This window comes from Fringilla coelebs (assembly GCF_963513975.1).
Source record: "Fringilla coelebs genome assembly, chromosome: 4".
Classification (NCBI taxonomy): domain Eukaryota; kingdom Metazoa; phylum Chordata; class Aves; order Passeriformes; family Fringillidae; genus Fringilla; species Fringilla coelebs.
The window spans coordinates 49,162,275-49,177,183 of NC_140032.1; the positions used below are offsets into that span (position 1 = coordinate 49,162,275).

The 14,909-nt window shown below is 41.0% G+C and overlaps 1 protein-coding gene across 1 annotated transcript in view; it reads right to left on the reverse strand.

The window, feature by feature from the left end:
- Nucleotides 1-870: 870 nt before the first annotated feature.
- The window catches only part of BANK1 (B cell scaffold protein with ankyrin repeats 1), a gene marked incomplete at both ends in the record, with an annotated part of 138,995 nt that continues 124,956 nt past the window's right edge, over nt 871-14,909 (reverse strand). The window contains one exon of the mRNA XM_084204019.1: nt 871-1,091. Coding sequence (XP_084060145.1) covers nt 871-1,091 — 221 coding nt within the window. The remainder of the gene's footprint in view (nt 1,092-14,909) is intronic.

Here is a 14,909-nt window from a genome sequence, read left to right on the forward strand (position 1 = left end):
CTTGTGGGTGTTGCATCCCTAATTCCATACAAGTGGGTGTTTAGTCCTTCCTTCCAGCAGTACAGCTGGAGTTCAATGCCTCAGAGGGCTGGAATTGCTGCTGTGATGCCAAAGCACTCACGTTAGAGGTGTCTTCACGTGCAGTGCTGGGATTTGGGGTGAGGCTCTGAGCCCAGCATTCTCAGTCCTTGTGAGAGTGCTACTCCCAGGGACAAAGCACCTGTGGCAGGGTGGTGACAGCCACACTTGCTGTGGCCCCCCTGAAAAAAATCCAGGTGGCATCTTGCAATTCCAGAATAGACTCAAGCTCCATGCAGTAGCTGCTGTGCTCAGATAACGCACCTTGCTGCCCAGATCTCAGCTGGGGCTTGAACAGCTACAGCATCATTCTTCACTTCCCTCCTCAGTTCTTTAAAAGTGAGAGTAAATGTTGCTATACAGTCCTAGCAGGTAGTCACCACATTTGAAATTGGCATACTTATTTAATGCTCTGTATAATTTAGAAACTTGTTTTCATTCATTCAGGCTTGAAAGCCTTCATTTGATCATTATTCTTCCATGCTTTGCATATCATGTTGCTATACAATCCTTTGTTTTCACTGCTGGTTATCTAGCTGGGTTGGAACCCATCCCCTCTGCTACACTGAGACATAATGATTCATCAGAAACCCCTATCTCCTGAGAAAATCAAATAGATTTAAAATGGCACTTTCAATCTGTCGCAGCAATGAGGGCTATTACACTCTGGTTGCCGGAGAATTTAATGTAGTGTGTGTCACTGCAATCAGCTGAGCACATCAGCTGATAAGATTGTGGGTTTCATCCTGAAGAGATTGTGAACTGTCAAATAATGAAGATAAAGTATGGGAATTATGCCATTCCTGCTATTATGCTCTGTGTCTGTGCCCCATCATGTCTTTCCTTTGCTATTGCATACATCAAGTTGTGCTGGTAATGCTCAGGTTCATCAGGAGGGTCTCTGAGAACTTGAAATACTCCTTGCAGGACTGCTTTTGTGGCTCCCTGCTGGGTGGGCTGGATTCTTTGCTGTGCGAGGCACAGCTGTACTGTCTTGAGGCTTGCCTTGAACCCTGAGGGGGAAAAAGGAGAAAATGCTGCTAAAAAAACATGAGACAGAAAAAAATGAACCTGATGTGCCTGGGTGTCACAGTTCTAATGGTGTCTGTAGAAGATGAATGCTTTCTCTCCTAAATTTTTGTTGCATTGAATTTCTTCACTAATGACTCTTTGTTAGGATGTGAGGCATCACATGATTGTTTAGAATTTGAAGCATCATATGACTGGAGCATCTCTTATGAGGAAAGGCTGAGGGAGCTGGGCTCGTGGAGCCTGGAGAAGACAAGACTGAGGGGATCCCATCAATGCATACAAAGATCTCAAGGGTGGGTGTCGAGAGGGTGGGAAAGAATGTTTTCAAGTACTGCCCAGTGGCAAGTTGGGCAGGGTTACCTGCAACTGAGGGACTGTAACAGGGAGATTTTCTGCCTTTTCTATGGCTATTAAGGCTGAGCTCTTAAAGTTCAAGCTCTTCAATCTCACCTGCCTTCAGTTCCTTTGAAAACACCCCTTTCATGATTGATGGTTAACAGTGCTGCCTCTGCATCTAAAATCAGCAACAATTTGATCTTGCAAATAGTCCCCTGGGGGCTGCTTCAGTGGCTTTGCAAGAGTGAGCCTGAGCACTGGCACGTTCCTGTGTGTGTGCTGCAGCCCTGGGATGGTCCATCTTCAGGCCTTTCAGAGCCTTCTCTCCCCACTGCTCCTCTTGTTCTGTCAGCACTGGAACTCAGAGCCCTTCCAGTAATTGGGAATGTGTGTGTGCAGCTGGGCTGTCAGCAAGGAGTGGATGTGGGCGAGTGGCTGAGGGAGCATGAATGAATGATTGAGCAGAGGCAAATGCAATAAAAGCTGTGGGTGGAAAGAGAAGGCTTGGAATCAGCTCACCCACCACTTTACTGTGTTCTTTACAATGAGGCATACAAGCAAGAAGAGAATGGAGGGGTCTTTACTCCCCCAGCTGTTGGAACACAATGTGGTTTTGTCTTGGACAAATTTTTGCTTCCATGCTCCCTTTAGGAATGGGAAAAATGCCCTGGTTGCCAGTGTTCTTAAAAACATACTTAAATTTCCTGAATAAATTGCAGCTTCTGTGGTGAGTGCAGGGAGTCTTGCTTAACTTAATGCTCCGTGGAAAGCTGCTAGATAAGGAGAGCTTGGCTGTGTGAGACTGAGCAAGCAACTGACTATGGGATTTTGTGATATCCTAAAACCCAAAGCGTTTAGCAAATAGATTAGGTCAGTGAAGCAAAACAGACGTGTGGATGTTTCATTAGTCTCTTCAGTTTGATGGTATCTGTGACTTATTCATGGGGAGGGGAAAAAAAAGTGTGTTTCCCACCATTGAGCTGGTTTCTCTCTGGGCTATATTGTGGTTTGGCTGTAGCTGGCTTGCAGAAGTTTAAGGAAAGAATAAAAAAGGAAATTTCTGTGTGGTTGCAGAAGGGTTGGCTGGCATGCCATGGGGAAAAAGCATGTCCTTTTTGGCCTTCTGGGAAGCAAACCAAGCACAAGGGAGACGTAAGAAGTGTGTGGGTGGCTATCTCTCAGCTTTTCTCCCTCAAGGCATGTAGCAGGCTGAGATGGCAGGGAATGGAGGGAGGAGGGCGTGCGGGGCTCAGCTGCTCCTACAGATGCAGTAAGTGCTCCAGTGAGGTTGAGCAGGAGGGAAACAAACATTATTGTTGTGTGACTTCCTTTGAGCCAGGGGACTTGATGCCTTCCTGTAGCGCGTAACTCGTTCCAGCCCTATCTAATCTCCTTTGCTTTGATTTTGGTTTATGTTAATTTGGTATTCTGTGGAAAATGGAGCAATATTTCAAATGCCTTCTGTCGGCTGCCTGTTAATACAGGTATCTCGAGCTCTTCATTGGGGTTACTCTGTAACCTTTGAGTTAATAACCTTGCAAGGCAACTAAACCAGTCTCCTCCCGAGGCGAAACAGTTTCTTTTCACCCTGTTGTTGGTGTCCCAGAATATGCCCACCTTCTAACACATGCAATTCAAGTCATGTGCTTCCTCAGGAACGCCACTACCATTCTTCCCAGTATTTTGCTGAAATTTATAAAGGGGCTGTTTAAATTAGCTTGGAGAAATGGAGTTTGCTGTAATAATGCAGAATTTGTTAGAACTTTGCTTTGACTTCAGTTGGACAGTGATCAGAGAGGCTGTGCACATTAAATTTCTGCTTTTCTTTGGCAGCATAATTAAAAATCTAAATTGTGAGTTTTCCAAGGCGAAATTGTGTTTTACAACAGCGGTCTGTAGGAAGGAATTCTGTTTCAATCACCAGCAGAAGTGTAACTTTCTCAAAGACTCTTCTGGGAAGCTGACCCATGCTCTGGGGAGCTGATTTTGTTAGTATCCTGAGCTCAGCTTAATTTTGCAAGCAGTTAGTGTTTTCACTCTGAAATGCCTCCAGGGTGCAATTCTGTTTATCTTGCAAGGCATACACTTAGGCACAAATCTGACATCTAATATGTAAAGCTGGTAAAACGAATAAGAACTGTTTTTAAATCATCAGTCAGAAATAGAATGCAAGATCTGGTTAATGACACCTGAGCAAAACAAACAAACAAAGCCATAAAAATTGAGGAAACACATAGCTGAATGATGGCAATTGAGTTCAGTGCTCAAGCTCACGTAACAGGAAATATTAACAAAAAGTATCCAGAAAATAAATAATCCTATATAATAAATAATGATGAAATAAATAACCCTGTTATGATGTGTCTTTTCCCGAGACTCCTTTTACATTTTGCTCACATCTTGTAAAGCTTTCTTTTAGGTGGGCAGGAGAAAATAAGAAACGATGTGACAATGCTCAAAAGGCAATGAAATTATCAGAGAGGAATGTCACCACTTTTTTCTTTCTCTTGTTTCTGGAATGATCACAGGTGTCTGATGCTGAGAGATAAAAATAGTTCAGTCTTTTCCCCCAGGAGTTAGGGTGATTTTAGCCACTTCTCGATAAACTAAGGTGAGTCAGGTATGGCAACAAGGCAACTTAAACCTCATTTGATGGATTAAGGAGAGAAGAATCCTCTGTAGAGCTGAGTAGAATTTTCTCACTTGTTTTGGTCTCATCACTTTTCAGTCACTCTTCCTTACCAGAGCATCACTGTATCACTGTTGGCCCCGATCCATTAAGTGAGATTGAAACTCTTGAACAGGAAGGCAGTGGAAATTGTGCAAGATAAAATATGCACTGCTGTTTGTGGTACCTATGTGCCATTGTGTAGTAATATCAATCCCAAAGTTTTTAGTGCTGTAAAAAGTGATTTTTAGAATATTTTATACTTTTTCTCTTCCTTTTTTTTTTTAGTGAGGAAGTTTGCTTGGCTCCAAAGATAATTGATCAGTAGAGACAACATCAGGAAGTTTGTTTGTTGCTTCCTGTGGTTATAGATTCACTGAACTCACCCTAAAATAGAAAATGAATGAAAGTACTTTGACTGTATTGTCTGTGATGGGAGTTTTTTACTTAAATGAAGGCTTCCCTCTTGTGGTAATGGTGCAATTTACCCTTTGCCTAATCCTTTCCCACTCTCCATCTCCTTTGTGTCTCTCCATACCTCCTTGCTTTCTGTGAGCTAGGACTATGACTTAGAACAGCAGCTGATGTGGGCTCTGGTTGGTGGCTGGCAACTGCTGGCATTTGCTTGTCTAGGATTTGATGTCTAGGTTTTTGTCTAGATTTTGATGCCTAGTCAGATACCAGATTTGGGTGGAAAAAGACAGATGAACCTACTAACATGAAAAATGAGAGGGATGAGGTCACCTGCCATAAGCTGTATGTTCAGTTAGTTACAGCTACCTTGTGGTGCCTGACTCTCATTTTCTGAACGTGACTGAAATCTAAGCTGTATATAGTTTATATTATGTCTGTGGGATCCTCATCTCCAGCCTGAGGCCATGTGGGTGTTCCTGTGGTGTAAGAAACAGCAAAGGCCTGTGCCAGCCCATACCTTGCAGATAGAACTGCTTATGATAACCTCACAAACTACAGCAAAGTTTAACAAGTCTGCTTTGTCATCTCCATTTAAGTTTGGGGCTTTTTTCTTTATCTATAAATATCTTTGTATGAAAAGACTTCTGATAACAGCATTTAACCTAGCAAAGGAAGGTATTGCAAGCACCAGAGAAGGTGACTGAATTACCCAAATCCATGCTAGGAAAAAGTCTTTCAGATAATTGTCAGACCTGAGTGTCTTGCCTTGAAGCACACTGGATCCAGAGTTACTTTCTGAAGAGTTTCTGTTACCCAACCAAGCCCCACAGGTGAGTGCCCTGGGGTGAAATCTTTTGGCCTGTCTTCTGCCAGGACTGAAAACACTTATTCATTAAGAGGTATTTTAGCCTTAAAATTGATGAACTTTAATGATGACTGATTAAAAATGCTGCTTTTGGTATTTTTGTTTTAAACCAGACTAGGTGCATTCTCTGTATAGATGGTAATGGTAAGCTTTTTTCTGGTGAACATTTTAGTATTGTATGTCACTTGCATCTGCAAACAATTGCAACTTATGTGTGTATTTTTTACAGCATTGGGCAGCCTCAATGGATTCTTCATCTCTGTGGGACCCCTACTCTCTGTGTGTATGGAAGGGCCTTGCATAAGTGAGCTGAGACCTGAGTGCTTTTTTCCTGGTTTTTTTTTTTTTTTTTTTTCTGTAAGAAAAGGCTGATCCAAGCCTTTGAAATTACTGCTGAGAATTGACAGTGCTGCTGGTATGGGTATTCTGATTTCTTGTACTAGGATTCTGGCATAAACTGACTGCTGCTTCCCTGGGACCACTTTCTGCCTCCATTAAACTCTTCCTTGCTCTCTTGATGCAATTCTTAATTTCAGCTACTGCATCCCAGTGTGTCTAGAGTGGCTGAGTATGTCCCTCCACCTTGCTTGGTGATGGCTTGTCTTGGGGCCTATTTCTGCAATGACTCACTCCAGCATTACTGAATTGTGACTCTGTCAGAAGAAAGCTGGTTACAGTAAATGAAGGGGATGAGCAGTCAGTCTGCATGGCTCTGCCTCCTCTTTGTTATTCACACCCCCTGGAGCACTGTCAGGACAACTCTTGTCATTTTGCTCCTGCTCTTCTCACAGTAGATATTTCCTGTGAAGACTGAAATCTATCTTCAGCACCATTTACATTCCTGCACAGACTGCAGCTTCTTTAGTAAAATGCAGGTAGGACTTGATATTTATTCTCAGTCTGCTGCATGTTACACTGGTGTTGAAATGCTGTGAGTGTTTCTTTATAGGGTGAACATCCAGCAAGGCCATGCCACCCCTTCATGGGTGACAGGTGAGTTACCCCAGCAAGAGTGGGCAGTCTCTGAGCCCTGCTGGCTCACTGAAACCTCTCCTGTAATGGGGCTCCTGGCAGATCAAACTTGCTGAAAACTGCAATCACTGCAGATCTCTCTGCATTGTTTTCCTTCCTCTTGGATGTCACTGTGTTAAAAGTATTTATTTTTCAATGAGTTATTGGTTCAAGTTTAATAGAATACATGTTGCCAGCGGGAAGTGTGGAGTGGTGTTATGGCTGACGGGTTGGCTACTGAAGCTTGGCCCTAGCTTACTAATGAAATGAAACTAATATTTTATAAATGAAACTAATATTTCAGCTGTTTTAGCTAATATTTTAGAGCACCCACAACAGGGATCTTGCCTCAGTTAGGCTCTCAGGCTCCTGTGATTTACTTGATTGTTCATGCACTGCCTGACAGGCAGTTGCTGATGTTCCCTGTTAGTGAAGCACGTTGGTTAGCAAAACTTCAGGACTTCCTTTGTGTTGGAATGTCTGTTTAGAAATGAGTCTGAAGTTCAGTGGCACACCCTGAGGACAGGTATGGAAATCCTGCAGCAGCAAACAGCCTGTGAATACTGAATATGAGAGGGGTAGGGAACAGATGCTATTTTTTTTTTGCAGAAGTATAATGATTTTACTTGTAGCTTGAACATAATTAACTACACTGAGATGAAGAAATTCCCTTTGGGAAGGAAAAAAAAAAAGAATCCATCCCTGCATTCCTCCTCTGGGTCTTGGCTGGCTGCCTCAAAGTATGGGTTGGTGGGAATTCTGTGTGTGTAAACAAAACCCAAATGAACAAAAGCCCTGTTTTCAACTTGTTGCTTAGCCATTGTGGAATTTAGTACCATAGAAATTGCATTTTTATGGATGACACACAGTTTTTCAGGAAGATTTTGTAGACTGGCAAGAGTTGATCTGGGTTTTGGTGGGGTGCATTTTGTTTGGTTTGGGTTTTTGATGTTCTACATTATAATATCAAGAGTCAGAGGAGACCAGAGTGATGAACCAAGCAAATCTATGGCATAGCAGTAGTTCTTCATTAAAGGGAAACTGCAAGTCTTCCCTATTGCTGTCTTGCATCCTTTTGAGACTGCACTGCACTCTGTAGTGGAGATGAAAATACTCTTGCTTTTTGTAAAACAAGGCTGCCCAAAGCTGTAATGCTGGTGCTGCCCTACTTGGGATGCCTAGAGCAGGGCTTGGATGAAGCAGCAGAGGCAGAGAACAGGAGTTGCTTTGTTATGGGTAATCCTAAATTCTCCTGGGCTGGAAACTGTGGAGTGTCACATTAGAGATGCACATACACTCATGCAAACAGAGTGAACTTCTGTTTCCTGAGGGGAGCTACTCTCAGGTTTCTGCTTTGTGTGTTTGGCAGTGTTGCTGTGTTGTTACACGCTTATTTTTCCCCAGGAAAAGCCGTACTGTTTCCTTGATGTAACTGTATGTGCTTTATTTTTGCAAATTTCCAGTTCTGTAGTTTGTTACCATTGACCACAAGTCTCTGCATTGCCCAGGTGCCCTCTCACTGGAGGACAGGAGCCACTGGGCCACAGCCTCTCCCTTGCAGCACAGAGAGCATCCAGATCCTGCCTGGAGGTTTGGGAGGACTGACCCCTCTCCCAGGAGAGTTCTCTTCATCTGCTCTGCTACAGAAACAAGCAACAAATGGCAGAAAAGACAGCAGGTACCAACATGACAACCCTTTTCATTTTTTGTATTCTCTTCTCCATCTATATGTTGTCAACTCAGGAATGCTTGCCAGGGGCTACACTGACTAGCTAGGTAAATATTATATGTATATAATATAATATAAATGTTATTGAGGGGGAGAGAGAAGGCCCTCTTAAGGGGGAAATAACAGCTTATATTCATTTAGATTTCCAAATAATTCTCCCCACTCCCATTTCCATGTAGCCAGGTAAGTCTTAAAACATCCCAGCTTCCCCCCTATGGAGCCTGACAGCCTCATGGCCCTCAGTTCACAGACACTGACTGTATTTCCAGCTCTGGAATACATTACACATTTCAGGGCTTTTGCTGTGGTTCAGATAGCTTTGTAGGGTACACAAAGCTATGTTGCCACACTAATACAGCAGTCACTGAATATTTATGACTTCATAGCCATACATCTGCAGTATTTGTTGGGAGTGTTTCTAACAGAAATGCAGGTTTTCCCCAGAGAACTAATAATTTACTGAACATGTTTAATCAACCCGTTTAAAATAGAAAATAGATTTTTAGTTAGTCTAAATCTATATGCTTTTGAGATTCTGTCATTATTTTAAAATTTGAACATTGGCTTTTTGGCTTATTTTTATTCCTAATAGTTCACTTGGCACAATAATGTAGTGGGATTGGAAAAATAATAGGAGCCTTGAGGGCTTGAACTTCAAATCCACTCCCCTCTTCCAAATTTGGGTGTCACTTTAACATGTAGTTCAGGAGGAAAATTTATTTATATTAAGGAGATTTTTTTTTCTTGTTTTTGTGCCTGAAATAGGGCAAGTCATCTTGCATACTCTTGTATCATCACATGCTCACATAAATTTTGTAGAATAATACTATGGGAATGCAGACCATTATATCCATTAACCATACTTATTCCTTTACTGTTGCTGTGTTAATGCAGTAGAAAGCCATTGGGTTTTGTTCTGGATATAATTTACCTTGGTCAAATTAATAAACAAAACACAATTTTCTTGTAAACCAAATTCTTGGAATCACTTTAATGCATTAGTAGATAATTAGTACTGGTTTACATATGTTGGGTGAAGAAATTAGCTTTAATGTGAGTACAATTATTTAAACTGATAATGAAATACAATTATTCCTAGGAAAGACAAATTTTATACAGAGCTAATATTAAAATGTTTCAACAAAAAGCAATAGCCAAATTTTATTTACTTTCACTTAATAATCTTTATAGCCTTTTACAATCTTCCTCTTTTGTGCATAAAATCTACTTTTAAACAACTTATCGAGCACAATGGAAAAACTGCAATGACTCCAAAAATTATTAACCAAAGCACGTAATACATCTTTATATAAATTGTCAGCTGTCATCTTGGAAAAAGAAAAAGCAGAGAAAAGGGTGTAAAATTCACTGATGACTTTACAAGAAACCTTATTAATTTGCTTTAGTGATACTGGTCATCTTCCAGAGCTGGCCCTGGCAAGAGGATCCAAGGCACTGGAAGTGCAGCAGTGATCCCATGGAGGTGTCACAGCAGGATGGGCTGGAGCCTGAGGCTGTCAGGGCACAGCTGGAACATGTGTGGGATGTCAAGCAGAGGAAACTGATGTGCAGCTGGCTGGAGAGTCACACTGCAGGTGATGATGAAAAATGCCTGTAATTCAATAGGTCAGGTTTGTTTAGAACAAGATCAAACTGTATTTGTGGAAATGAGTATGAGAGAATCAAAACCCATTCTGTTCCTTCGGGTCCCCCAGGTGAATATCAATTTCCTTATCCTCCTCCCACCTTGTGTAAGGAAAACGTGATTCTTAGCTAAGTTAGCTAAGAACTTTGCACTGGAGTTGAAAACTCAACTGTCTGGAGAGTTAAAACATGAGCAATAGAAAGGTAGGTCTTGAATGTTTATCTGCAATTTTTTGAAACAGTCAAACACTCAAAAATCTCCCTAAAATTAATCTCTAAAAAAAGAAGTGGTTTCTTTGAACCAATCTGAAGACAGAAAACAGCAAGAAAACTATGGAGAGGCTATAGTTTGCAGAGGAGGAGAACCTTGCAGTTTGATGTGGATAATTCACAAACATAATTTATTGAATGTTCTGGATAAATTGTATTTGCAAGTTCTCCCACATCTACTTCATCATTATTTTCTTAAAGTGACAGAAATCACCTACTCTCATGCCAGGGGTAATTCCTCCTCTCCTCTTGCATGATTCATCTCACTTTAGCAATCTGGAATTTATATGGATCTCTGATATTACACAGTTTTTTGTAGTAGTTTTCTCCAGCCTCAGAGCCTGTAAAATTCAAAGCTTTTTTACTCATTAAGTGTAGGTGACTTCACCTCCACTCAAGGAAACAGCTCCATTAGGAATGCCCATGTAGGAGTTAAGCCGCCTCCTGAAGAAGGAACAATAGTTTTGCATTTTCAGCTCAGGCCATAAGATTGCCCCTTTTTTGTTTGTTTGTTTTTGTTTGTTTGTTTGTTTGTTTGTTCTTAAGAGAACTTTTGAAGAGGGGGAATGTGAAGAAGTGGTTCAGAGGAGGTACCCATAGTTTTATGGTGTGGACACTGCACTCCAGTGAGCAGTTGGCTCCAGAAATGAGACATGGACGCACAGTTCTTGCAAGAAGCAACTTTCCTCTCCTTTACATAAGAGCAGGATGGTAGAAGAGACCCCACTGAAGAGAATCCATGTTCCAGTTCAAAAAAATAACAACAGTACCACACTGCACTCCCCTCACTTGGGAGAGTTGGAGAGGCAAACTGAATCACAGTAACTTAGCTAACAAAGCCTTTAAAATTACAGTTATCTTCAGGAATAAATTGCATCAGTTTGCTACTGTGAACTAATATTACCTCATAATATTACAAAATAATAACAAAAATATTAATACTATAACAATATCTTAATATATTAGTAGTATAATGGGATATAAATGGAAGCACACAGGTAGCAGATAGTAATAATTAAACCCCACAGCTATTACAGAGGTCATTAGATGCCCCAAACCCAAGAAATCTATTATCACAACCACTGGAAAATTCTGCTGTTTATGGAAACAGTACCATCACCTCTAAGCTGAAATGACCATTGGGCTTATGTTTAGTCTGAACACACCATTGTACTTATGGTTTTCAACTTTATTCAGTATGTTTGACACTGCTTGTGAAGTCAGGATGTAGGACTTGATTTTGATACAGTTTTTAGGTGCATACCCTGCCTTAGTGGCAATAACTGGCAGGAACTCTCTTCAGCTGCACCCACAGGTGAGCTCAGTGCCTCACTGCTTGCCAATCTGCCCTGCACTAAACAAGAATAGGTTGATAGCTGATAAAAAAGAAGCTCTAACACAAACCAGATTGTGTGATGATAATTGTTTATCTTGTAAAATCACAGCCTCTGAGATGTACTTCCACCCTCCTGTTACACAAATGCACTCTGATGGAAAGTACCTCCACAAGTGTTTGTTTCCATGTGCGTGTGTGCACCCATATACCTGCTCTTACCTTGGGTAATTAGGCTCCTGTTCCTGGTCTGTGGGGCTCCTAGTTGTAGACTAAAAAGAAAAAGATGCAATCAATAATAATTGAAATCAATAAGTTAGGCTTGTGCAAAATATCTTTCGAAGCTGAATAATTCAGAAAACACATTCCTACAATGAGTCCCTTTCTATGTGCTTTACTGCAAACATGAAGACAACGCGTGTCCCTGGGAGCAGGGGAGCAAGAGACACTCACAGAAATAAGTAGCTGTCATGTGGGAGAATGACATGAGGTGGATTTTGTACAAATCTTACTCCCAACAGCAAGGCTGGTCTCTCTTGGTGACAACTAGGAGAGGTGAGAGATACATGGATATTCATTGTCTTGGTGAACTCCTGTCAGCAGTGGGATTGTGAGCTTGCCTCATGAAGACCAGACTTGGTGACAAATAGGCAGGAAACTGATTTTTTTATTATTTTCTAGATTTAAACTTCAAGCATCATGTGAAGCTCAAGAAATTGGAAATATGCCAGGCTAAAGATATTCCTGCACAAGCCCAATGGACGGTATTGTAAACTACCAACAAGTAAGTATTTTCAAGACTAGAAGTCCTGACTGAAATACTGTTGAAGCCATGGAGGAAAAAAAGCAGCTTTTCTACGACTTCCTCACTGTCCAAACATACAAAAGCTTGTATGTGCTTTCAGGATCCCATGTTATTTCAACTTTGCTAAGCTGACTAAAGAAGTTTTAGTGCCTGTGAATCCAAATGGCAAATTAGGATCTTTGTTCATCTTCCTGTCAGCTTAGCAGAGACAACAGATATTGGTAATTGTCCTCAAAAATAAGGGGTGTTTTTTTAGTTTTCAGGGAACTCTACTTAGACACAACCTGCAAGCTGGAGAGGCATCAACTGATGAATAAGCAATCTGTTAGCAACTTGGACTAAAAACAAGGCACTGATGAGGGCTGGGGAAGGAAGCCAGACATTTTGGATAGCAAATGTAATCAATAACCTGCCAGTTTGTAGAATGTGCATAGTACTCTTCTGGGTGTTTTTTGGACCAAGATGGGAAAGAGATTTGGTCTTTGGCAGCAAGCTGGGCATCTAAAGATTTGGAAATCAAAATGTGGCACAAGAAATTCTGTGGAGGATGCCTTTACTGCAGTGGACTACCTGGCTATTACAGGACCTTACAGGAGCTGGTCAATATCAAAATGTCTACAGCAACAGCTTAGGAAAACTTCCCTTCTTGATAGGAAGGCCATTTCCAGTGTCAGTACCTACTGATTTTAACAGCTCAGAAATAAATGCTTGCAGTTGAGTAGCCTGTGGAAAAAGCTTTGACCTCTCCACAGCAGGCCACTTACCTTGCCAGTCTTGCCAGGGAGGCCAAGACTGAAGAGATGAAGACTGAATTGCTCATTTGTCCCATGGGTATATTTGTCATTGGAGGACTACTAAAATATCAAACGATTTTTCCAAGACCTACCTTCAGCCATTATAGAAGTTGCTGGCATTGAAATAATAACAGTTGTAGCAACACCACCACCAATAATAATAAATCAAGCTTAACATTTGCTTAATGCAGTATTTGTCTCCTGAAGTCCAGCTGAGTTATAGATTGTCCTCTGTGGCCTCTGTCTTGCTCATTACCTAGCAATGAAGCAGGGACACCTAATACTCACTTCTTGCTTCTATGCCAAGCCTGGAGAACAGAGCATCAGTCATTCCCAGTTCTGATGAGGAACCTGGCACTTCCCTCCCTAACAAACAAGTTCAAGGTTCTACAGAGATTAGCTGTGAGGGGATAGCTAACTACAAGCAACTCAAAGCATCTTATGTATTTTCTGCAAGCTTGTGCATATTTTTAGGGGCTGGATGACTAAATCTGTGGGATGTGACACACAGGGTGCCATAATGTAACTGCAATAGTAGGCAGATTTTGAAATTCCATGTTCAGAACCAGCTAGATGAGATTCACATAGGTAATTCAAATGCCCAGAGATGTAGGTAGGTAGGCATCACACAGGTTTTGAAATATTCCCATGTGCTAGGAAGTAAGGATGTGGGATGCACATGAAAGCTGTCTTGTTTTTTTAAGACTTTAAAGGAAACTTGTCTAGTTATCCTTGCCTAAATATTTTCTCAGCTGCTGCCATTTGTTTTATTGGTGGACATGCACAAACCCAAGACTCTCCAGTCTTACCTAAGCTTAAGGAGCCTTGCTCAAAGATCAAGTTTCTCACGGGCAATAGGGTCCTTCTAGTTTAGTACTTTGGTGGTGCACCATGAAAAATCTGGGCTACTCAGATTTCAAAGTGGAGCTTTTGTCCACAAATCATCTATGTATTTCCCTGAGATTTTATTTAGGACACTTGTTTTTGCTGGTTTTGGTCTGTAGGCTAACATCTTGAAAAAAAAAAAAGAAGATACTATCAATGTCTACATATCAGACCAGATATTTATTACAGAGTATTGAGCTAAAGCACTGTCCCTGCCTGTACTTTCTGTACAAATGAATGTCCTACATCCCTAGGCCTTATTTAGTTGTTCTTAAAAAGGGGTTTTGTAGAGTGGCAGAACCTTTTGCTTTACAGTTGATTTTTTTTCTTAGAGTATATTCAGTCCTATACTAAACTGTTACGAAATGAGACATGAACTTTGAGATAGCATCAAATGTTATAATGGAAGACTGAAACGAGTGCCACTCTCATTAATAACTTCATTACAGTGGAAGCAAGATCAAACTTATCAAGAAACTAAAAATTATGTTCCATGCTAATTTCTAGGAGGTATTTTCCTTTCTCATTAAAATAAAATCAAATTCCTTTTCTAACAGACTTCAGATGTGATCTCTTTAATCCTCAATCAAGAGTTCAAAAACTGTCTATGAAAAAGACTATCCAAATCCTGATTTCAACATAGAATCCAGAGAAGGAAGCACATGCTTTTAAAGGTACAGCAGGGAGAATCTGTATCTGCATGTAAAAACTAGCATTCTTTGAATAAATCTTAGGACAGCTGACATTCACACATACCACTTTACTAAATGACATGTGAAACAAGATTTCTCTCAAATGAATGCTCTCTAGTCTGCTTTCCTTAAGAACTTCAGAGGCAAAGAGAAGGTGACTGTCATTTTTGTTCCAGAGAACTTATGTCGGGACATTGATATCCTCCCTCTGCCATCCTTGTTTACTCTTGCCATTGATATGCCTTCCGTTCTAGAGGAAGTCCTTTTTTTCAAGCATTGAAATATTTGATTTCTGTTGTTGGACACAGACCATAATGATTCTTCCCCCTGTATTTCTGCAGTGTGAAGCTGCT